General features: G+C 35.6%; 3 protein-coding genes across 6 annotated transcripts; 1 reads left to right on the top strand and 2 right to left on the bottom strand.

Annotated features, from left to right (window-relative positions):
• Window positions 1-264: 264 nt before the first annotated feature.
• On the bottom strand, window positions 265-19,333 carry LOC308498963 (uncharacterized protein; the record flags this gene model as incomplete). Its single annotated transcript, XM_081051751.1, has 4 exons — window positions 265-1,132; window positions 2,825-2,960; window positions 6,800-6,891; window positions 18,879-19,333. One exon carries the CDS (start codon window positions 19,331-19,333, stop codon window positions 18,929-18,931), a length of 405 nt encoding a protein of 134 aa, XP_080907877.1. The 3' UTR covers window positions 265-1,132; window positions 2,825-2,960; window positions 6,800-6,891; window positions 18,879-18,928.
• Window positions 336-8,356, bottom strand: LOC308498974 (cytochrome c oxidase subunit 5A, mitochondrial-like; the record flags this gene model as incomplete). The annotated part of the gene is made up of 3 exons (XM_081051754.1): window positions 336-1,013; window positions 6,800-7,011; window positions 8,345-8,356. 3 exons carry the CDS (start codon window positions 8,354-8,356, stop codon window positions 437-439), a joined length of 801 nt encoding a protein of 266 aa, XP_080907880.1. The 3' UTR covers window positions 336-436.
• COMMD3 (COMM domain containing 3) lies at window positions 19,325-23,316 on the top strand. Of its 4 annotated transcripts, none has more exons than XM_081061916.1 (8): window positions 19,325-19,532; window positions 20,857-20,968; window positions 21,073-21,136; window positions 21,226-21,260; window positions 21,611-21,671; window positions 21,763-21,819; window positions 21,936-21,995; window positions 22,938-23,316. In XM_081061916.1, exons 1-8 carry the CDS (start codon window positions 19,394-19,396, stop codon window positions 22,995-22,997), a joined length of 588 nt encoding a protein of 195 aa, XP_080918042.1. In that variant the 5' UTR covers window positions 19,325-19,393; the 3' UTR covers window positions 22,998-23,316. The 4 variants fall into 4 exon arrangements, with proteins under 4 accessions (XP_080918042.1, XP_080918043.1, XP_080918041.1 ...); XM_081061915.1 differs by having other exon boundaries at window positions 19,340-19,532; window positions 21,763-21,837; XM_081061917.1 differs by lacking the exons at window positions 21,073-21,136; window positions 21,226-21,260 and having other exon boundaries at window positions 19,339-19,532; window positions 21,763-21,837.
• The last annotated feature ends 287 nt before the right edge of the window (window positions 23,317-23,603 follow it).

The following is a 23,603-nucleotide window of genomic DNA, read 5'->3' as shown; positions in this document are numbered from 1 at the left end:
TTTGGTATTACATGGCACAGTTAACCATGGTCACCTGGCATGAAGTGCTATTTAATAAAAGGCATTGAGGGACCCAAGGGCTATTCCTAAGAAAGAGTATGAAAGGCATGAAGAATTCAAGGACTACAGGGTAGTGTAGGTGCTTCTAATGATATTGGAGAGCTTAAAGAAAGACAATGGTCAGACTCAATGTTCTAGGCTCTCAGCTTATGTCAAAGTCTAAAACTAGGGACTTCCCATGATTGTTCTTTTTTTTTTTTTTTTCAGTTCAAACTCATTTCCTTTTTATTAAAGTCCAAGTTACCATTACATGGTTTGGTACTCAATAAAGGAAAACTTGTTCAAATAAGGTAATATGTTATCATCAGTATTTCCAGGTGATATTTTACATCAAGTAGCATTATCAGTAAATCCTTGGAAAGCCCAGCCATAGGGTTTACACTTTGTCAAGGCCCAGTTCTTCTGGAGTGGAGATTCCCAGTTCATTTAAAGTTGGTCTAAGTTCCTGGATGACATAAGGGTAGATTTCCTTATGAGGTCCTGCTTTGTCCTTAACAACCTCTAGGATGCGAACAGCACTAGCAAAATCATTTAACCGTCTGCATGCCCGCAAAGCAGCACCAATGATTTTGGGTTCTGGAACCAGATCGTAGTCAACAAGTGTGTTCATCCCTTTACGCAATTCCCCGGCATCAATATCTGGTTTGTTGAAGTATGTTACCCAGCGAGCACCAAACTCCTCATCTGTCTCCTGTGACCCATGGGAGTAGCAGCGAACTGACTGGAGCGCGGCGGTGGAGCTGGGGGCCAGAGCGGGCAGTGGGAGGCCTCTGGGGCTGGCCCGGGCGGCTGCGGCTGCGGCTGCGGCTGCGGCTACGACGCAGTGGCGGAGAGCGCGGCCAGCATGACTGCGATGGTGGCGTGCAGGCTGAGGCTCCCTATGATTGTTCTTAAAAGATATCTTACCTGTTTTGCAGCAGGGCTGATGGACTCCAAAACAGATGCTGAGATTACTGAAAATCAAACATCAACTTAGATCTTGTGAGTTATCTGATTACAGTATCAGTTCAAGTGCCAGCCTCACCAGATTCCTCATGTTCAAGTTGAGGCACTGAATGAGAAAGTGTAGGACCTTGAAGATTGAAGTACCGACATATGGGAGGATTAGACTAATTCAATAGACTGAACCTCCAATTCCCATTGAATTTCCCTTGCCAACTGAAGCTGATAAGACTGTTCTTTCCTTGCCTGAAGACTCTGTAAAGACCTATACTGATGAGAAATGTTTTCCTCATACCTTACCTCCTCCTCCCCTCATTGATTTTATCTGCCTGTATAGCTACTTATATAGTCAAACACACACACACACACACACACACACACACACACACACACACACAAACGATCAGACCATTAAGTTCACGAACTCATCCTATAGAAAAAATACTACATACTTCATTGCTGAATATCACCATGGTCACCTTCCAAGTACTCCCCTTGGGAAGCTATGCACCAACACCAACGCCTAGTCCACCCTTCAAAGCAATTTTGGAACTCTTTTTCTGGAATAACCATCAGAGCTGTCGTCGTATTACCCTTGATGTCCTCAATGTTATCAAAATGTCTGCCTTTCAATATTTCCTTTATCTTTGGGTAAAGAAAGAAGTCATTGGGGGCCATATCAGGTTAGTAGGGAGGGTGTTCCAATACTTATTTGTTTACTGACTGAAAACTCCCTCACAGACAGTGCCATGTGAGCTGGTGCATTGTCGTGCTGCAAGAGCCATGAGTTGTTGGCGAAAAGTTCAGGTCATCTAAGTTTTTCACGCAGCTTTTTCAGCACTTCCAATAGTAAACTTGGTTAACTGTTTTTCCAGTTGGTACAAAGTCATAATGAATAATCCCTCTGACATCAAAAAAGGTTAGCAACATCGTTGCAACAAGTTTGCAAACTTAATTGTCAAACCTCATATAACTACATAAAATATAACTACAAATATATACATAAGTAACTAAATATGCAGGTTATGGAATATATATATTTTTATATAAATATATATATAGTATATAGTTACATATATACATCCTAGCATGCCTTAGTGGCGATAAGCTATAACAAAATTCAATAAGAGAAATATCAACAATACACCAAAAGAATTGTAGAATTGACTAATTTATATTGGTAAACTTTGGAAATGGATTCTAAGGGGTTTAGGCCAAAGACAATGGAACAAAATTTTAGGTCAAGCTGTATTTATTAAGTGTGCTGACTCAAGCAGCTGGGACTGGTTCTAATGGTTTGTTCAGTTGGTTGACGGAAACTTAGCTAAACAAAGTTGAGAAAATTCCTTGATAGAATGTCAAGGAAGGAATCCAAGAAGAAGGGAAATAAACATGTTGAAGTGGATTGATGATCCAGAGGCTGTTCCAGCATTCCCTTACAGGGTCCAGAAGATATTTCTTGGTGAGGGGAGTGCCAACATTGGAAAACAAATGAACGCATATCATACTGGTGTTTCTATGTAACCTGGGGCTGTGCTGGGAGAAATGGACTCCTGATTTCATTCCCTAGTGAACTCACAGTGGGAATACCAAGGTCCCAGGGTCGTATCACCAGGTTAGGTGTTTGTGGTGGCCTAATGGGAGTGGCAAACAGAGTGAGCCTCCACGGATCTTCGTTAGCAGCTATTTGAGTATTCAGTCCCTAAAACCAAAGTAGATGGTCAGCCCATTGAGGTTCTCTTTGACCTAAATAACCAAAAATGCCTAAATCTGGTGAATAGATTTGCTATGAGGTTGATGGTGGAAATTCAGAGCTACTCACCCAGTTCCTGTAGCTGAGTCCGTTCAGTGTCCCAGAGTCCCTGCCTTGTAGGGGAGGCTGTGGTTCTTGGAGGAAGAACGCAAGAACAACACACGTACGTACTGTGAACCTTCCTCCTGGACTTTTCCAAAGGCACCTGCAAGTCATTGATCAGGGTAAGTGTACACTGTCAAGGCAAATGCCTTGATGATTATGGGATTATTAATTCCTGAATTAAGCTGTGGTTTACAGGACAGAATGAGATCATTCCTTTGCTTGCTTTAATCTTAGCTCAACTAAGGCCTTCCCTGAGCACTCTATATAAAAATGCAAACACCTCCCCATTTAGAACTTCCTATCCCCCTTCCTTGACTTATTTTGTTATTGACCATAACAAAATACAAGAGAAATAACAACAATACATCAAAAGAATTGTTGCTTTCTAATCGACCATATTATTTATTTAGTTAGTTTATTGTCTATTCCTTTCTTTTAGAATAATAAGCTCCATTAGGGTAGGGATTTTTGTCTGTTTTTTTCCTTGTTTTATCCTAAGTAGTTAGAACAATGCCTTCCATATGTTTGATACTTAATAAGTATTTATTGAATAAATAAAAATGAGAAACAAAGTTTTTGATCTCAATTTTACTCACATAGGCCTGGTAGGACCCTGAGTGCATACTGTGTTTAGTTCCTCTGTTGCAAAGAGTATAAAAGAATAGATGAACTAAAAAGCCAGAAGAATCTCCACAATGACCCGTTATCATAGCAAGAGCAAGAGCTATTATGGCAGGAAAGGCCACATTCTGAGCCCTTGTAGCATCTCCTGTGTACCCCACTATACCAACAAGTCACCAAAAAGCAAAACCCTCTCCCTTAGGGATCACAGAAATAATGGTCATCATAAAAAACCTAACAAATGCAAGGATAATGATTCCTTTCACATCTCTGTTTATCTCACCTGTATAGTCAGTAAAGTTGATAAATGTTTTTAAAAGGCAGTATATTATCAAAAATTAAATTCCCTTTATAGGAGAAGAAATAAGACAGAGAGCTAATATCCATAGGGTTTAGTTATCATGTATACATCACTCAGAAGAAACTGGCATTACAGAATAGTGGAATATTCTGTTGAAGACTTAATAATATATATCCTTGATATAGAGGTGTGCTCTCTTACGAAGTGCAATAAATGTTATTAACCAATCGTTCTTAACCAGTAGTTCTCCAACAACTAGAATGGATTTGGGAACCAAAAGATATAAGTAAGATTGGAACGTAATGACCCACCTGCAAAAAATTTGCTTTCTGACCATGACACTGGGCTATGGCACATAGAGGTCTTAGTACGCAAGGAGTGATTGCTTTCATTAGAGGTAAACCTTTGGTTCCTTTGAATTAAGCTGAGAATGTTACAAGGCCAATTCAGCCTTCTCATGTCAGGGAATAGCAGTTCAATAAAATATAACATTGTCTTTGAGGGTGAATACTACTTACTACTAAGAAAACATAAGGTTGTCACTAGATAAAAGGGAAGGGAAGAGTATGCAATGATTCTTGAAGATAGATCATGCAATGGTGAAAATTGTAAAAACCCTATACATGCAAAACCATTAAGGGCTCAGATCTTTCAGGAATGTTGGTTTGAGTTATCTCTTTGGGTTAAGAATCCCAACCAGCGAAAGGCAAAGGGAACATTGGAACATGTGGTAGAGGAGGAAAATCATAACATTTACCCTGGCCTGGTAATTCATGATATAAGTAAAGGCTATTGTCTTCTTTCCTAAGTAAGGTATATTATCTATGCATTTTAACTAAGTTCCATTTTCTTCCCAAGTCTCTTTTCCCCACTATTTTATATAAGCAATAAATTAATCTAATGATTAACTTTACAACTTAGTCTACAGGTTACAGAATATTGAGATGGGCAAGTGATGAAACTGGAAGAGGAATGCACATCATCCTGAGGTCCTGAGTTGGGACTGGATGCAGTTAATGAGACTTTGAGTTGACCACTTGGGGAAGGAGGTGAACATATTTTCCATTGAACTGGGACTTACTTACTCATCATGTCAGTTAGAATCATTTCTTTCCTTTCAAAATCTTCTCTCTCTCCCTCCTTCCTTTCTTCCTTTTTTTTTTCTTTCTTCCTTCCATTTTTGGAAATTTAAATATGGGGAGAAGACTGTATGTTGATATTAGGCAGTCAAAGGGGTGAAAGGTAGAACTGGGTAGATGCCTGTTATTATTCTTGCCACCCAATAGCTGAACTCTTTTTCTGTATTTGGAGAATCTCTCATACTAAGCTGAAAATGTGAAATACTTCTCTTTTTTTTCAGATTCCTCGCACATAAGTGAAAGCTGTCAATCAGAGGCATCTACAAATTCAAAGCAATGCAAAGATTTGGGGTGCTGTTTCGTGGCTGGGTGGCCTCAAAGCAGTGGTGTACTAGAGCCAGCTGTACCAGCTTATAAAAGGCAATTGCTAAATTTTCAGGAATTTTGTGAGCCATTCATTAAATGTATTAAATTATATAAACTTACAATTAAAATTTTTTATTTCAAACAAAGTTAATAGATACTCAAAACTTATCACTTCCTAATTTTTTATTGCTATCTATGGACTTAAAGATATTTACCTCTATTGTATATGTATGGTACATGTATTCCCAATTTCATGTCCAGTGACATCACATTGAGAGATCTTGAAATCAGCTATGATGGGAGTATTTACACCACAGAAATTGGCAAACACCACAAATCAGGGCTTGATTTATTATTTTGTTGATTGTCTAGAGTTTAAGTGATGGTAAAATGTTAATAATACAGATTACACTTAAAAGTGTGTCATGTCTATAATTATTGATTGTAAATACATATTAATTGTAAATATAGATTAAGAAAGCACTTTTTTTTTTTTCCCAGGGAGCTGGTTTCACCACTCAAAAGCTTTGTTCTCTGATCCTCCCAGGGATTCTGAGAGTAACCTAGTATCTTTTTAAAAAATCCTTTTCTGAATAAATTAGTCCTGTTTCTAAGGATGAAGAAACTACTTAGTTGCACTAATTGGAATCACTACTCTGTCTGTAATAGGACAGATATATTTTCAGTAGCATGTAACAAAAGTCTCTAGATGAGCCCACAGTGTTCAAGTGAGGGCAGGATTCTGCCTTTCATTCTGCTTTTCATTGAAGTTTAGCTTCAACCTGTAACAAGAACATTCCAATCCTTTGGACAGTAATCCAGTTCCTATTTAAAATTATTCATCTTTCTACACATCTCAACTTAACTGCAACATCTCTTCCACACATTATAACATATACCTAGAATTCTCAATTGTAAGTTTATATTCTGATTTAACATGTATCTGAAGAACTAAGCTACTCATATTAGAAGTTACAAATATTTATTGAGTACCATCAATTTGCAAAATATGGTAGCAGAAACTTTGGAAGAATAAATTAGAAAGTTTTGTTTGGTCTTTGGATAACTTAATCCAAAGACCAGTACTTATAGTACTAAAGATAATGTATACACAATGACTGTAATTGAAAATCGAATGTATTAGGAAACATAAAAGGGGTTCAAATTGCTATGAAACGTATGTATTTCAGCAAGATAACCAGTAAGCAATCATACTATCTCTAACAATAAGCCATGCTTGATAATGAGTATCATCCCAACAAAAATCTTAATTGATATTTTTCAATGTGAGAGGAAGACTGATATGAACCCAGGAGCCAGACAGAGCTGGGCTTGAGATTCATTATAGGGATTACCATGTTTCCCCCAAAATAAGACCTAACCAGAAAATAAGCCCTAGCATGATTTTTCAGGATGACATCCCCTGAACATAAGCCCTAATGCATGTTTTGGAGCAAAAATTAATATAAGACCCGGTCTTATTTTCGGGGAAACATGATAGAACATACACAATTGTGGTAGGAGAGCTATGTAAAGAAGACAATAATTGGAGTATTAGATAAAGTTGCTAACCTGAGAATATGACTGGGAGCCTCTGAAGAGCTCTGTGGAAGGCTGATTTCTCTGCTGGTGGGCTTGCCATCACTGCAGACTGGCAGGGCAGGCTGTGGGTAAGAAAAGCTAGATATGAAGTGGTGGAAGGCAAGTATACCTACTTGCGGCAACAGTGCGTTGGCTTTATACTGTCGCTCACTATGTCTACCCTGGCCCCGCCTTGCGAGTCCCTAAAGGAGGAGATTACAGGAACTAAGGGAACCACTGCCTGAAGCCAACACGGTGGTGAGCCAGGAGATCAGCAACAGCATGCTTTGAGTGTCATGGCTGCTGCCTAACTTCTAAATTCCCAATCTTGCACAGATTTCTCTTGTGGCCAACTTTAAATGGAAACTATACAAGTCAGGGAATTTGGGGAAGCATAATTCCAACTTAGCTAAACACAGCATAAAGCTACCAAATTATGTTACCTCGAGTAAGAGACTAAAACCCTCTTAGCCTCAGTTTCTTCATTTCTGAAAAGGGAATAATAGTACTTGCCTGGAAGAGTTGTTATGAAGGTGCATATCTTAAGGTTTAGCTCTTGGTACTTAGTATTAGTCTATATTATGATTTATCACACAAAACGAATTACTTGAAAGCCTATAATGTCAGTTTTATGGTACTTCCTTCTATTTTTTGCATTACCCTTTCTAAATAAGATTATCATTATGATTTGCTATTTTTAAAAGAAATTACACTTAATTTTCTTGAATATATTTTAATATTGTGTTTAGTATGTCATTTCCTTTGGTTAAAAATGATTTTTAATGTTAGTGAGAGCAAAACTCATATGCAGTTAGCATTTATATTTAAGACCACAAACTTGAAATTGACATATGATTTGGATAACACGAGTTCTCTTTAGTCATCAACAGCCTGGTTTTCAGCCTATACTGATTAGAATTTTTAGATCTCTCCCCAAATTTTGTGATCCTCTTTTTTGATGCTCTCTCTTTCCTTTGAGGTCCTTGAGATCCATGTCCATGGTGAAATCAAAGTTCTCAGGCACTAGGGTTTCCAGATTTAGCAGTAAAAATATAGGATGCCCAATTAAATTTGAGTTTAAGATGAACAATGAATAATTTTTTAAGATAAGTATGTCCAATGCAATATTTGGGACAAACTTATAAAAAATAATGAATGCCTTATTCATTAGAAATTCTAATTTAACTGAGCATCCTATGTTTTATATAGCAACCCTCTCTGATTCTATAATCCTTCTGAGGTACCCTGACCTCACTAATTCAGGAGTTTCTTCTACTGTAATATCTCCTAATACTATTCTGCAATTTCCATAACAACTTATTTCACACTCAGTATATCCCAAGATGAGGCATGACCTTGACCTCTAAAGTGGTTACCTTTTCCATTAAGTCATCTGTGTCTCCACTATTGACATTCTTCTCATCTCCGTAGAGAGAATCTTCAGCTCATTCTTGAGTGCCCCTCTCCATCTTTACCTACTTCTGGACATTACTAAATGCTGTCAATTCTTTAGTAACGTCATTTCCAAGTGCTCACTTTCTTCTTCATTTTCACTACTACCACCTTTCCCTGACTCTCATCAGCTAGATCGTCTCCTTAATTCCAGTCTACTTCTTTGATCCTGTCTGATTTACACTCACCTTCCTAAAACACTAATGTTTCACTGTTTCTGTGCTGCTAAAGAACTTATAACCACTTGCTATTCCATTAAGTACTATAACTAGTTTAAAATCATTTGCTCTTTGAAAGACAATGTTAAGAAAAGTAAAACACAAGTGACAGTTTACTCAAGAAAAAGCAGGTTAAAAAAAGAAAGAAAAAAGAAAAAATAGATAACCTGAATAGACTATACCCACTTTAAAAATAAATTCATAGCTAAAGACATTAAAACAAAGAAAACTGCAGGCCCATATGGATTCCTTGGTGAATTCTACTAAATATTTATGGAAAAAATAATACTAATTCAACACAAACTCTTCTAGAAAATAAAAGAGGAGGGAGATCAGTATTACCCTGACACCAAAGGGAGACAAAGACATGAGAACTACAGACCGATATACTCCATGAACATATTTAAAATATCCTTAACAAAATATTAGTAAATCATATCTACCAACATATAAAAAGTATAATACATCAAGACAAAATAGGCTTTCCTCCCATGAAGGGAAGTTAGTTTTAAAATTTAAAAAGCAATCAATGCAATTCACCATATCAACAGAGTAAAGAAGGAAACCTTTATGATCATCTCGGTAGCACAGAAATAAGCTTTGAAAAATTCTACGTCTGTTCATGATTTAAAAAAAAAAACTGTCGGCAAACTAAGCATATAAAAGATGTTTCTATGTTGCTCAACCTAAGAAAAGATATCTATGAAAAACCTACAACTAATATCATAGTTAATAGTAAAAGACCAACGCTTTGCCTGAAGATGAGAAACAAGATAAAGGATGTTCACTTTCACCATTCCTATTCAACATCATACTGGAGATCCTAGCCAGTACGAAAATAAAGATATACAGATTGGGAAGGGAGAACTAGAACTACCTCTATTTACAGAAGACATGAATGTCTACACAGAAAACTCCCAAATGAGGTCTATAAAAAAGCTACCAGAACTAATAAATGGATTCAGCGAGATCATAGAATATAAGATCAACATACAAAATCAGTTGTATTTTTATATACTCACAATTAACAATTACAAAATGAAAAATCTTTAAAGTATCATTAAAAATAGCATGAAAAAGCATAAAATGTTTAGCGAGAGAAAGTAGATCAGAGGTTGCCTGGAATGTGGAGTGGGGCAAGTATGATTGCAAAGGGGAAGAGGGAAAATTGTTGGAATGTGGCAACGCTCTATATCTTCAATGTGGTGTGGTTACATGACTGCATACATTTGCCAAAACTCATTGACTTGTTCAAAATTTTGGAGTCGTAGAGTTTAAACTGTCACCTTCCAAATTGTGTGTGCTCCATTCCATTGTAGGGAAGAGTTCTTTTTTTCTTATTGTTTTAAATTTGTTTAATCTTCTCAATGCTTTATGAAGCATGTAGCTTTCATGGAAGATGTTCCAAACAGAGTCAAAAGATCACAAATTATGGATCACTCTAACTAGAGTAACTCCCTGAAATTAGACAACAGATGCTCCACAGGAACATTGGAAAGCGTCTTGATTTTGCTTCCAGAAACTTTCTAAAGAGCTGCTAACCAAAGGAAATGATTCAAGAAAAACTAGAACCAGTGGGAAGAGAGGGAATGGCCCCACTAGGCCTACTTAAGAGGGAGGTGTTTACAGGTAGGCTGACCATAATGGACACTGGCCTGGATTCTGATATTCCAAGGGGATCAAGAGGTAATTATTGTCATCAAGGTCTTTGAGGGCCTGTTATGACTGTTGCTATTAAAAGAGCTCTGTCAGATTCACTTTAGAGTCCCTGAAGGTAAAGAAGTGCTAGGCAGCCCAGAAGGTTTTTAATTTTCTAAGGAGGGGCTTATGTGCCTGGGGTCCTCAATGGTTATATCATGTGCACAACAGCTGTAAATTTGAATGAAAAAACCTATGACAGTAAAAACAAAATTCACAATTACAGAATAACATCATTTGGTTATAGTTGCATGCATGGAGCACATCCTAAGGACAGGCTCTGAATGTTTTTTCCAGAACCATGTGAAAGAGTTGCCATTATTTCTATTGTACATTTGAAGAAAATGACACTTAGAGAAAATAAGTCCAGTCATAGAGGTAGGTGGGATAATGTTTTGAGCTTCATTTCCTCTGACTCCATGTTCTATACTACCTTCACTGATTAAACAAATGTTCTTGGCTATTATGTACCAGGAATTTGTCTAACAAAAGGACTCTTAATAAGCACAACAAAGTGAAAAAGTAAAGAAATAACAGCCATAAAGGTTTAAATCCCATGAACTTCCGTATACTTTAATAAGGCATTGTAACTTATTTATGTGACTTTATAGTGATCCTTACAGTTAAGATAAAAATAAACTTTTAAAGCAAAGTTATGAAAATCTCCCTATTAGAAACAATAGAATACATCTCTGGATAAATAGCCTCAAAAAAGGCTTTTTATATTTTTTTTCAGTAAATCTTGTTATCCTAATTGAATAAGTTATTCAAAAGATTGATGGTCCATTTAAAACTAAAAACAAACTCTAATCCTTAAATTTGTCATTTAAACTCTTATATTTCCAAAAACAAATCTGAACAATTGTTCAGATTATCTTAAAGGGAAAAAAGGGAGTATTATAATTATTTTCATTCAAAGAATGTACAATATTATTCCAATACACAAAGTAGCATTATCTATTCTTCTGTTATTATATTTAGCTGGAATAATCATTTAAAATTTTTGCTTCTATAAAACTATGCCTGAGATCTGATGACATTTCAATGCAAAGGTGTTTTTTTTTTAAAATCCATTCTAGAAATTATGTAGAATATGTTCAAATCTAACCAAAGAGAAAAAGCTTAAGACAAACACAAATAGTTTGCCTTCATGCCGTTTATGTCAGATACTCAAGACTTAGTTAAAGATTTAAGTCTGTTACTTTATGACATATGCTTACCCTCCTCCGCCTGCCATTACCTGACAGGATGTTTGCTTGCAAAATGACTACTTTCCTATAGTCACTCTTGATTTTAATATAACAGACTATTATTATGACTCACCTTGAACATTAGTCATCATGGAATGTCATAGTCTCTACAAACAGACAAATATCGATCACAGAATAAAAGGAAAATAAAATTAATTTTAAAAGTATTAGTTCGAAATTGCATTTAGGTTCCTATAAACACTTTAATTATTGGTTAAAATAGTTCACAAACATCCGTATTTAAGATTTTTATTCACGTCCACCTTGTTACAAAAATAATGTAAGGCAAATTTCAAAACTACAACACATACAGTAGAATGTTGTTTTCCTACTATTGTAATTGGTAAATGTAAAAATCAGTATTTCCAGTGTACACTATTGAAAGAAAGAGTTCTTTGTAAAAAAGAATGCATACTGTCTGCAGAAATTTATTAAAATATGTCCCTTTACTGATACATTGGTCTTATAAAATGATTCATTTTAATTCTCAAGTATTTTAATTAAGTTGCTATTTTAACAAAAACAGGAATTTTCTTAAACCTCTGTCGACTATTCACCTATATATTGCTGTTGGGTCTCATTAAAAATTTTCTGTCACCTTCAAATATTAAGAAAAGCATGAAAGTTCAGAGCTTTCCTAGGCCTCATTTGCCGACGTATTTCTATCTACACCTTTTCTTTATCGAATTTCTCATTTCTTGGTGTATGATTTATAGAGCACTGCAAGTCAAATAAAAGTTGCCAATATCTGATTAATTTTGATTTAGAATACTGTTGCTCCAAATCATCCAGGACTATTTCTTTTAGAGCAAAATAAAAGGAAAATTAAGTAATTATCCAGATGCTAGTAACTTAGGTCCAAGTTACTAATTACATGAACTAAATCAACTACATTAATACAATTCTCCTTGTGACCCTGTTGCTGGTCATTACAGATGCTCCCTGACTTACGATGGTGTTACAGCCAGATAACCTATAGTAAAATTGAGAATATAGTAAGTTGAAAATGCATTTGATACACATAACCTGCCAAACATCATAGTTTAGCCTAGCCTACATTAAATGTACTCTGAACACTTACATTAGCCTTCAGTTTGGCAAAACTCATCTAACATAAAGCATGTTTTATAATGCCTAGCATCACAAGAGAGTATCGTACTGCATGCATATCGCAAGCCCGGGAAAAGATAAAAATTCAAATTTTGAATTATGGTATCTATTGAATGCATATCATTTTCACACTATTGTAAAGTCAAAAAATTGTAAGTCAAACCATCATAAGTCAGAAATTGTCTGTATTTTCTTGGTATTTTATGACATTAAAAAGATTTTTAAAATTTTGCACCCAATCCCTTCCCATAAAATATAGATTAAAATGCTTACACAAAGAAATGTGATTTTGAAAATAATATTTGAGTTAGGACAACTGTATTTATGTTTTAATTTTAATAAAACAATCAAACAAAAGCTTAGGGAGAAAAAACTGAGTCTATGGGGGAGAAATAGAAAAGTTTCATCTATTTCATAAGTGTTAGTTTTCACAACAGTCTATAAAATTACTTTCTGAGCACTTATCATGGTGTAAAACTCAGTTATATATTAACTAAAGTATTTTCCAAATAGTTATTTCTATGCAAAAAATACAAGTGAGATAGTTAAACACAATTATTCTACTAAAGTTTTTAAACAGTATTTTTAGACTGAATTTTGCATAAAATTTTTCAAGTCTGTTTTATTTGACAAGGGAGATACAATATGTTATTTTCAAAATAACAGATTCAAAACAGCCATAATTAATATGTTAAATTGTTAACTAGTATTACTTAAAATATCATACATATTTCAAAATATTAAAACACTCTTACGTAGGCCTTTCTTTGCCAGGTAAGCTCTTTTAAAACATTAATTTTAGTTTAAATGCTTACTTTAAATGAGTTAAAAGCACACTTAGTATAGTGTTTTCAGTGTTTGTAATGTACTTAATTCAGATCATGCATTCTTATACACATAACTTTCATTCTGAAATGATTCATTTGCTAAATGATTGTCAAATCTTTCATTTGATAAGCAAGTATAAATTACTGGTACTTGAGTGTTAGTCTATAGAATACTCCTTTCATTTTTTATTTCCATTTTTATTTTAAAAATTATACTCCTTTAAACAAGGTAAGTATAAATATTTGTATATTAATTAAATTTCAAAATTTAACATGTAAAAAGCATGCTCTCAAAATACAAACTTTTAAAAGTTATTAGCTTTAAACAATAATATTTCATGGAGTAGACCGATTTGTTCCATTTTTTGCTGGAATTCATGGATGTGACCAAAACTCCAATTTCCGAGGTATGAGAAAATACAGTATTAGAATAGAGATTCCAAAATCAGAACCAAAAAAGGAAGGTAATGTTAGATATTCTCTTTTGTTGTAATCTAAATCTCAAGATGTAGGATATCTTGAAACTGATTAGGTTCGGGACATGACAGATGATCTTCCAGACCATTTTGAGCATTATTAAAAGGTTCAGTTGAATTCAGTGTAGCTAAGAGAATCCAACTAATGGATTGTGTCAGAGAAAATAAACAGTAAATAAGCTTTCTGTGATATTCTCCTCATAAAGGGAAAAACTATCTTTCCTCCCTACTTCTCTTTGTTTTAAAAAATATTCTCTCTCTCTCTCTCAAAATATGCTAACAATTTAAAGTACAGTCTGTATACAAATGAAAGAATTAATTGGATATATTCATCAAAGTAAACCTGTTTCAATGTGTCCATGCTTCACTTTCACTCTCTTATAGCTAAGCCATGGGTCATTCTGGCTAATACCAGATCATGAGGTGGGAAAGGCAAATGGTAATCTTTACAGTTTATGTAGAGAAAAAACATCAACCTGCTGTTGAGGGGAAAATGTGCTTAGTACCTAAATTGTCTATTTGACAGAATTTATTGGATAATTGGTCAGCTCTTAATTTTCATATCACTTAACAGGTGAAGTAAATATAAATTATGTTTAAGGAGTAAACTTGCTTTTTATAATCCATACAAAAAAGAAAATTGTAATCGTTTAAATCACTTATTGAATTTAAAGATAAATTGTTAGTTTTTATTTGTCTACAAAGAGAAATTCTAAGATACATAATTCAACTTGTTTTATTCTCATTAAATGTAATACGGTGTATGATTGTTTTCTTTATTCTAATTTCCTAGCCTTTAAATTAACATTTTCCTTCATTCCTTGTCAAATTGCATTTGTTTATTTTAATTTTCTTTAAAAAATCAATTCCTCATTTCTTCCTATCTGAAGACTTAAGAATTTTAGTCTGTAAGACTCAGATATTCCCATGTGCTTTGCTTCAAAATAAGGCATCAAACTTCCTAACGGAAGCCCTAAAGAGCAGATGTGACTTTTCTAATATGCACAAAATCTTTTCAAAACTCTAGACTGGTTAGATACAAAGATTTTATATTAAAAATTATAATTTGATTCTTATGTACATATCTTTAATAATACAGAGTCATCTTTTTAAATTAAATTTATTGGGTGGCATTGGTTAATAAAATTATATAGGTTTCAAGTATACAATTCTATAACACATCATCTGTATGTTGCATTGTGTGTTCACCACCCAAAGTCGTATGTCCTCTGTCACCATGTATTTGACCCCATTTACCCTATCCTGCTTCCCACCCCATGGCCCTTTCCCTTTGGTAACCACTATACTGTTGTCTGTGTCTATGAGTTTTTGTTGATAGAGTCATCTTATTCTGACCCATGTAGCTAACAGAATCATAGCATGACACTTGACGATAGCTCCCAAATTTCAATTAAAAAATTTAATTTTTCCTTTTTTGACAATATCTTGAGTATAGAATTTCCTATTTGTCAAATTTAACAAAATTAATTTAACAAAATTAAGAAATTTAACAAAATTTAAAGTTTCCTAAATTCAGGAAATGTTTTGAGATTTATCTTTTTAAGAAACTCAATTTCTAAGTGGTGTGACAATTTAACCCGTTAAAACTTAGATTCAAAATATTTAATTTTGCTTATTGTTGTATCACATTTTGAAGTTTTATATTTGATGTTTCCCTGATACAACTTTCTAAAAAATGAAAATTTTAAATGATACTAAATTATGAAAATATTATTTAAATAGAAATTGTACTATATAAGCTAACTGTTTTGAATAAAAGTTCTTGGATGAAAATCCAAAACACTCGTGCAAAACCATAGCATAAATTTTCTAAGTGTTTTAGAAAACATCGCATCATTGATTTTCATTCCTGTGGTTTGTTTCTTTAATGTAACCAGTATTTCACGTTAAGGCACTAAATCCACGGAAATGAACTTTATCTAAAAGTCCACAGATACAAGATGGGATATACTATGTGAGGGGAAAAAAGGCTATATTTGCCTATATTAATTATTGTATCAACGACTATTTAGAAATGATCAGGGATTGGATTATAAATTTAATTTGAAAATAAATGCTTTGTTGCCCCTCTGAATACTCAATATGGTCTGTTCGACAACATATGTGATATAAGATTCAATTTGAAACCATTGAATTCTGTAATTCCAATTCCATTCAAATTCCAAGTCCCAATCGTTGCCTTACCAATTTAAGATATTTAATAAAAGAATGTACATAGATTTATGAACGTCACTGAAATAATTCTAGCTTAGACTCTCAAATGTCATGTATAACTCAGTTAAGTATTCCTCCCAACTGTCTGTTTGTGGTTAAAACAGCTTTCAAATGGTAAATTTATTTTCATTAATATTCATCTGAAGGCTTTAATATCACTAATCATCAAAGAATCAGTGTTAGGGGCAGAAAGAAGATGGTTTCTTGTGTATAGGTAATTTAAAAAATGTTTTTAACTTTCTTTTCTCTAGAAAATTAGCAGGTAGTCCATGGGCAGTGATAAAATAGAACCCCACTAGAACACACACCGTGCTTCCCCGAAACTAAGACCTAACCAGAAAATAAGTCCTAGCAAGACTTTTTCAAGAGGACATTCCCTGAACATAAGCCCTAATGTGTCTTTTGAAGCAAAACTTAATATAAGACCCAGTCTTATTTTCGGGGAAACAGTAGATTATATGCCAGTTAAAACTTCTGGATATCTCATGGGCACTTAAGCATATTGGCTTTTCTTTCTCCCCATGGATGTTCAACAAACTCTTCAATCTAAAGGAATACTTTCCTTCAGTTTTCTTTGCACAAAAGCAAAAGTACATATACAAATTTAAAAAATAATACTAGAAAATATTTTACTTCATAAAATAAGAAACCCAATGAGGCCTTTGGTAAAAGCTGAGCACATAGAGCCTATAAATTCCCTAGTACATTTTCATAGTAGTCACAATACAGAAGCCAATATTAATGGGTTTCTAAAAACATTAACCAGTTTAAAGGATACAATGTATTTTTAAAATACTCTAAAATGTTTAAAATGATACTTTCTAGTGTTTGAATAATTTCTAGATTCTCAAAAACAAATTTATCAGCATTGTCTACCTTAATATTTGAAGGTTAGAAGGAAAAATATATTAACAGGAAGATTTTTAAGTATTTTGTTATTTTCAGCAGCACATAATTGTTATTTTTAAAAGTTCTGTGAAGCCAAATTTAGTCTATTGGCTTTAGCCTGCAGAAATTTGTAAATTCTAGTGAGAGCTCCAATACTGTTTTCAGTGATCAAAGCAAACATTTTAAATAGTTTTTTTTTCCCCACACTTTCAAATGAGTTCATACATGGTTTTTCTACTAATATAAAATACATAGATTTTTGCCTCTGCAACCAAGAGAGTCTACATCTGGATAATCATGCCATTTTAATGATCATACTTCAATGTATTTCAATGGCTTACTTGTCAAAGACACACATATTCTGTCTGCATTGAAACAAGTACTTAATCCCGCGCCTACTTCAAGGGGAATTGAAATAAATGTACCCACAGTAGAAAAATTCAGTTTTTCTAGCATCAGAAAACATTATGGTTAAAATTTTGTGCGAGATGGAAAAGTACCCATCACTTGGGCCTAACACATAAATATATTTAGGCAGAAGAGGACAAATGCCCTATAAGAAAAAGGAATTATATATGTACAAGAGAGGAACATAACAACTATTATGGAAGCAATCCTTGTTAATTTTCTAACTTTCATGCCCACAAACTCACCACCATTTAATTGCATTTACTTTTCTCTTTAAAAGTAACAGTTTAAAATCTATGCTCAAGCATTAATGCTTTCTTTTTCAACACCAGATTGAGTATGATTACAATTATTGACTCAAATTCTATTAAGAGTATTAACAATCAATGTTATATATTTATAAGGTCATAAAATACATGTGTAATAAACATAATGAGTTAATATTGTTTAACTTTTACATAACTCTGCCCTGTAAAATATCCCCCTTTTTAAATCAGATATGTGGAAATTTGTCCACTGGCATTTTATTACTGATGAGAAATAAGTTTAGAAAGAAAATGAGATGGGAAGAAAAGATGAACATGATGACTAGGTGTTTGTTTCATAAACACTCTAGGGAGACTCTTAGATCCCACTGCTCCTATCCTACACGCTCACGGAAGTGAGGAGCTAATTCACATGCCTTTCAAAGCCTTCAAAGAACTGAGTAGTTACTAAGTCTGTTCCCGATGCTAAATTATTCCACTTGCGTCCTGTTGTGATATCACATACTCTCTATATATTGGTGCAAAGTTAAATATTGAGTGTATTGATTAGAAACAATTTCTTTCAAATTAGCATCTAAATTTTGCCCAGGAGTCTTTCACGTTGAGGCTGTTTCAGATAAACTCTCCTGAAGACTAAAACACCTTTCTTGTTCCTAATCCCTCCCATTCACCCGTAAAGAACTTGCATTTTTGACTTTTCCTTTTAATTTTGATCAAAAATGCATAATCTACTTTGCTTTGAGGTTTTTTTTTTGTTTTTAAAGAACCTTGTTCTCCAACTCCGCGGAACTATAAAAGGGAAGTTAAACTTTATACATTGTTTAAATCTTTAAAGTTATGGGTATCCAAAACAGTAATTTACTTCTAATAAAATCCTGCCATTCCTATTTAACTAACTTCTGATACCTGAGGAGTCTTTGAGTAATTAAAACTGGACCCATACATGTACTGAGTACATTAGAACAAAATTTGTATCAGTTTGCTTTTGAAAGGTATTTGCAGCGACATACCCAAATTTTAATAATTCTGTGAAATATTTTCGTGTATAATTTATTACTCCGTCAACTGCTGAGGTTCACTACGTATACAAGCGCGCTATATGTATTATACTATTTGTGTACAAACACACACACACACACACACACACACGCAGGAAGGGATCAATGGCCGTATCCCAGAAATAACAACAAAAAAGGAAAATTATCCAGAATTATACAACTGGACGTCTACAGTGTCACTCACAAAAGGGCATGCCGGGCGGTTACGCTGTTCCATAAAAGAAACGCCACAAACTAAAAAACAACCAGTTGCCTTAGGTTGGAGCTTCCCGCAGGCTGCCGCGCTGAGCGGTGGGCGGGGAAGGCGTATTTTCGGCGGAGGTGGGACCGTGATCCCGACACCATCCACCACCTTCTAAGGGGGTCTCTCCGGGGACGCGGCTGCGGAACCCCCACAGCCCGTGACAGTCCTAGGTGAGCACCGAGGGGAAGAGGAAGCTCCGAGCGCGTCCACAAGGCGCCCGGGGCCGCCCCTCTCACTCGGGCTCGGCAGCTCCTGCGGCTGACGCGAAGGAATCGGCGGCGGGCGGCTCGGGGCACGGGCGAGGGCGCCGACAGGACGGTCGGCGGCGGAGGCCCGGGGCGGGGAGGCCGGCAGCCCGCGTTGCTGCTCCGAGCCGCGTGCGCGCGCGGCCGCATCAGCTGAGCGCGCGGTGCGTATCACGTGGTGCGCGTGTCGAAGGTCACAGCGCGCTCACAATGGAGCTCTCGGAGTTCGTGCAGAAAGGCTTCCAGTTACTAGCGGACCCCGGTTCCTTCGACTCCAACGCCTTCACGCTTCTCCTCCGGGCGGCTTTCCAGAGCCTGCTGGACGCCCAGGCGGACGAGGCCGTGTTAGGTAAGCCGCTCGGCTCTGAGGTGGATCGGCCTGGGTGGAGGGGCGCTCGGAGGAGAGCAGCGAGACCCAGCGAGAGGGGAAAGCCCCGGGAAGAGGAAGTCTCCGGGCTTTGCCCTTCGCTCCGGACGGAGTGTGGGGATGTGGCTGCCAGAACCCAGAGCGGACCCTGAGCATTGTTTTGTCCCCACATAGCCAGCCACAGGTTCCTAGCCTGATATCCCCAACCGGGCTCTTTGTTCCTTTGTAAAGCCCGTGTTTAAGCCTTGTTTGTGGCCTAAACATCTAAGGTTGCCAGCCTTGTTTGAGGCAAAGGCTGTTTGACACTTGCACTTGGGGGGAGCACCCTGGCAATTCAAGCTTTCAGTGCTAGGCTAGCAAAGGTTTTAAACACTCTGCTTCCAAACTAATTACTAGGTTAAATAGTGTTGACATTTTCCAGTTTAGAGAATACCTGAAGTTCCTATGACCACTCCAACACTCTGGTTCCATGTGTTTTGCATAGGTTTCACGCCTAGAACGTTAAAATACGGTACATTGTGTTTTGTTCCGCACCAGTTATCAGGGGGCGAGTCTCTTTTTAAGTGATGCGGTCAGTGATTGCGGAGTGCAGTGTTTGCATGGATTGAAGGCATATTTTAAGACGGATCGCTTTTAGATAAATTTTTTAAGTATAAATACCCTAACAATTAAAATTCTTGTGTTTTTTTTTTCTGTAGTGTCATGAACTAAACACTTGTACAAAAGGTATGAAAGTGGAAGTTCTTTAAACGAAAATAGTAACCACCACCTGGGTTAATCTAAAAAAAAAGGATGGGTGTCAAAACCTGAAAATATTTTGAAAATTAGATTTAATATTCTGAACTCATGCCCACCCCTCCCTTGATGTAGTCATGTCCATGGAGCTGTTTACCCTGAAATTAATCAATCTTTAAGGAATGTGTATTCATTCTTAAATTTGTGCCCTGTGAAATATTTATTTTCTTATTTTCCTCTGAATTTACTCTATCCAGTGTTAGAAACCACAGTATAGTTAGTAATTTTTTCTTTGGGACTATAATTCTTTAAAAAACAGTAAAAATATTAAGGCAAAATAAAGGAAGATGATTGAGACCAGAAAACGGCAGAATTATTGATGTGTGCTCTATTGTTTTGCCATTGACCTTGTTGCTCATCTCATTTACTTTTAATTGCCAGTCCTTACAGTGGAATCCTTATTATCTTGTTAAAGGGGTTTTTTACCCAAATTAAAATACCCTTTTTAAAAAGAAACCTGACTATAAAGAATTTATTATCACAGGCATCACTGGCAATTGATTTATTTTAGATCACCCAGACTTGAAACATATCGACCCTTTGGTGTTAAAACATTGTCATGCAGCAGCTGCAACTTACATATTGGAAGCAGGAAAGCAAAGAGCTGACAAGTCAACTCTAAGGTACAGGATTTATTTAAATTCCATTTATTATCAAATAGTACTTTTATGATTCCAATTTCAGTTTTTTTAATGGGAACTAAACGTTGGCTTCTTTTTTCCTTTAGCACTTATCTAGAAGACTGTAAATTTGATAGAGAGCGAATAGAACTGTTTTGCACGGAATATCAGGTTACTTCAAATTTTTTAAATTAACAATTACTATTATTCTTCTACTGTGTTTGCAAAGATGTGTTTTCTTTTTTTTTTTCACCCCTCAGAATAATAAGAATTCTCTAGAAATCCTACTGGGAAGGTAGGTACTATTACAAGGTGTCAAGTTGAGCCACTTTTCACTTGCAGGTATGAATGGAGAGTGCTGGTGTGAAACAAAACAGGGCAAAAAATAGGGATCTTGACCGAAAGAAAAGGGGCCAAAGGGCAAGTGAAACAATTGAAGTTAAGCTAATGTTTTTAAAGATAAAGTTTATTGAGATGATTTTTAAAATGCTCTTTTATTATTCAGAACTTGAAAATAAAGTTTAACAGTGTTTTAGATTCAGAATGGATGAAAATTTTGTTGGGGGTAGGCACCATTTTTAGTAAAGAAAAATACTGAAAGTTTTCTGTAGATATTAAGTACAAAATTATCATTGTATCTTTCAGTATAGGAAGATCTCTCCCTCATATAATTGATGTTTCGTGGCGTTTGGAATATCAGATAAAGGTAAAGTTTAACTGTTTGTTCTCTAAGGGTATTTAGGAGACTTAAAAGAAATAGAGTTAAAGACTGAAATGTATGTGTTGTGTTGTTTTAGACCAGTCAACTTCATAAGATGTACAGACCTGCATATTTGGTGACCTTAAATATAGAGGTATTTATACATGTACAGGTATTTATACATGTACAGGTATTTAAGCCCTGTCTAAAAATTAAATGTGTAATGGACTTTAGGTCTGATTTAAATAAACTTTTTTTTTTCTTCCCTAGAACACTGATTCCCAATCCCACCCAGAAATTAGCTTTAGTTGCAACATGGAACAATTGCAGGTACAGTATTAGGGTCTGTGAATATGCCTATCTTTTAATAGATGTTTAATTGAGAATTATGCTTTTGGAAAGTTCAAAAGAAAAATGATTTAACCATCTGTCAGTAGATAATGAAGGCTGGTTAAGGATTTAATGGGCAGGGGACTTCAAAAGCAGTATTTTAATATAGGCTTCACTTTTGAAATTAAGATGTTACTAATAGAGAATTGATCTACATTTGCTGTCCTCTCCAATTAAAATTTCTAAAGTGTAGGGTTGAATGTAAATACCTTCTATTTGTGATGGGTTTGATTCAAAAGGACAAAGCAAAATTAAGAGCGTGGCTTTGAGAAGTCTTCTTTGCTTTCAGACATTGAATTAAACTTTCAAAACAGGATTTTTAAACAGTGGTTTTAAATGACTTTTGATAAAGGGGGAAGTATACATAAAATTCTAAAACTGTTTATATTGCCAATGTAAGACTACTGCCAATGTAAGGGGAAATTCAAAACTATACTGATTAGTGGACATGAGAACGAATTTATTTCTTACCACTTAAAAAAATGAAGATTATTCCTTGAAATGTTGATGAAATTGAATTTTCCAAAAGGAATCTCCTGCAGAGTTGTTTTAATGTAACTATTAAGTTAACTTTAAACTTTCAGAAAATGTGCATACAGCATAATCTTTGTTAGATAACTTGAGAAATTTAGATACTCCTTCCTGTTAAGAAGAGTTGGTTAGAAATCATATTTCAAGTCTGAGGGCAAGTAACCAATTTGAAGCTGAACTATTTTAAAGGAAAACCTTTTGAAGGATAATGGTTTGTCTAAGGTTAATATCCTTGTGTATTTTAAATTTGTTTAGAAAGTGTCTCCCGACTTTTTTCTTGCATCTTTCTCAAAGTTGGATATTTCTTTCCTATTTTATCCTAAAAAACGTGACATTATATATGTCTTTTAGGACTTAGTGGGGAAACTTAAAGATGCTTCAAAAAGCCTAGAAAGAGCAACTCAGTTGTAACTCGGGGAACTTAGCGATCTGCCCGGGTCTAGAAGACCAGGAACGCCTTGCCGTCGGCCGAACCATCATTTGTGCGAGCTTGGATGTCCTTTTCAGTAGAAAATGGTTTTCCTTTTGGATTTATGCCACTCATCAATTTTGACACTCATTTTTTTTACACTTGTGAGAGTTCAGAGGGAAATTCTGCCTAATTATTTGAATCGTTAGTATAAACTGTGCATTGATCCCATTTTGATCTTTTTTCAAGTCTTACAAAAAAAATAGTATTTACACTCCGAATAAATAAGTTAACACCAAAAGTGGTGAGCGTTTGTTTGGATTTGAGTTTGTGTGTCAATTATTACTCTGAAGACAGAACGATTAGATTAGCGTTAACTTTCAACGATCGCTTTTTCTCTGGATGAAACCAGAGAACCACAGTGGAAAAGGATGCGATCTCCCGGGTTTACTGAAGACCCCAGTTTCGGGATTTGGGGAGCTGGCGCGGTCTCCCCGTGGCGGGAAGCCGGCCCGTCCCGTTACCTGCGCGGGAGGACTCGCCTGCAGGCGGACCCTCGCCCGCGGGGAGCCCTTGCCCGGAGCTACCGGCTGCCCGCGCGCGCCCCG

Source organism: Rhinolophus hipposideros, assembly GCF_964194185.1.
Source record: "Rhinolophus hipposideros genome assembly, chromosome: 1".
Classification (NCBI taxonomy): Eukaryota; Metazoa; Chordata; class Mammalia; order Chiroptera; family Rhinolophidae; genus Rhinolophus; species Rhinolophus hipposideros.
This window is presented reverse-complemented; position numbering and strand designations above follow the sequence as displayed.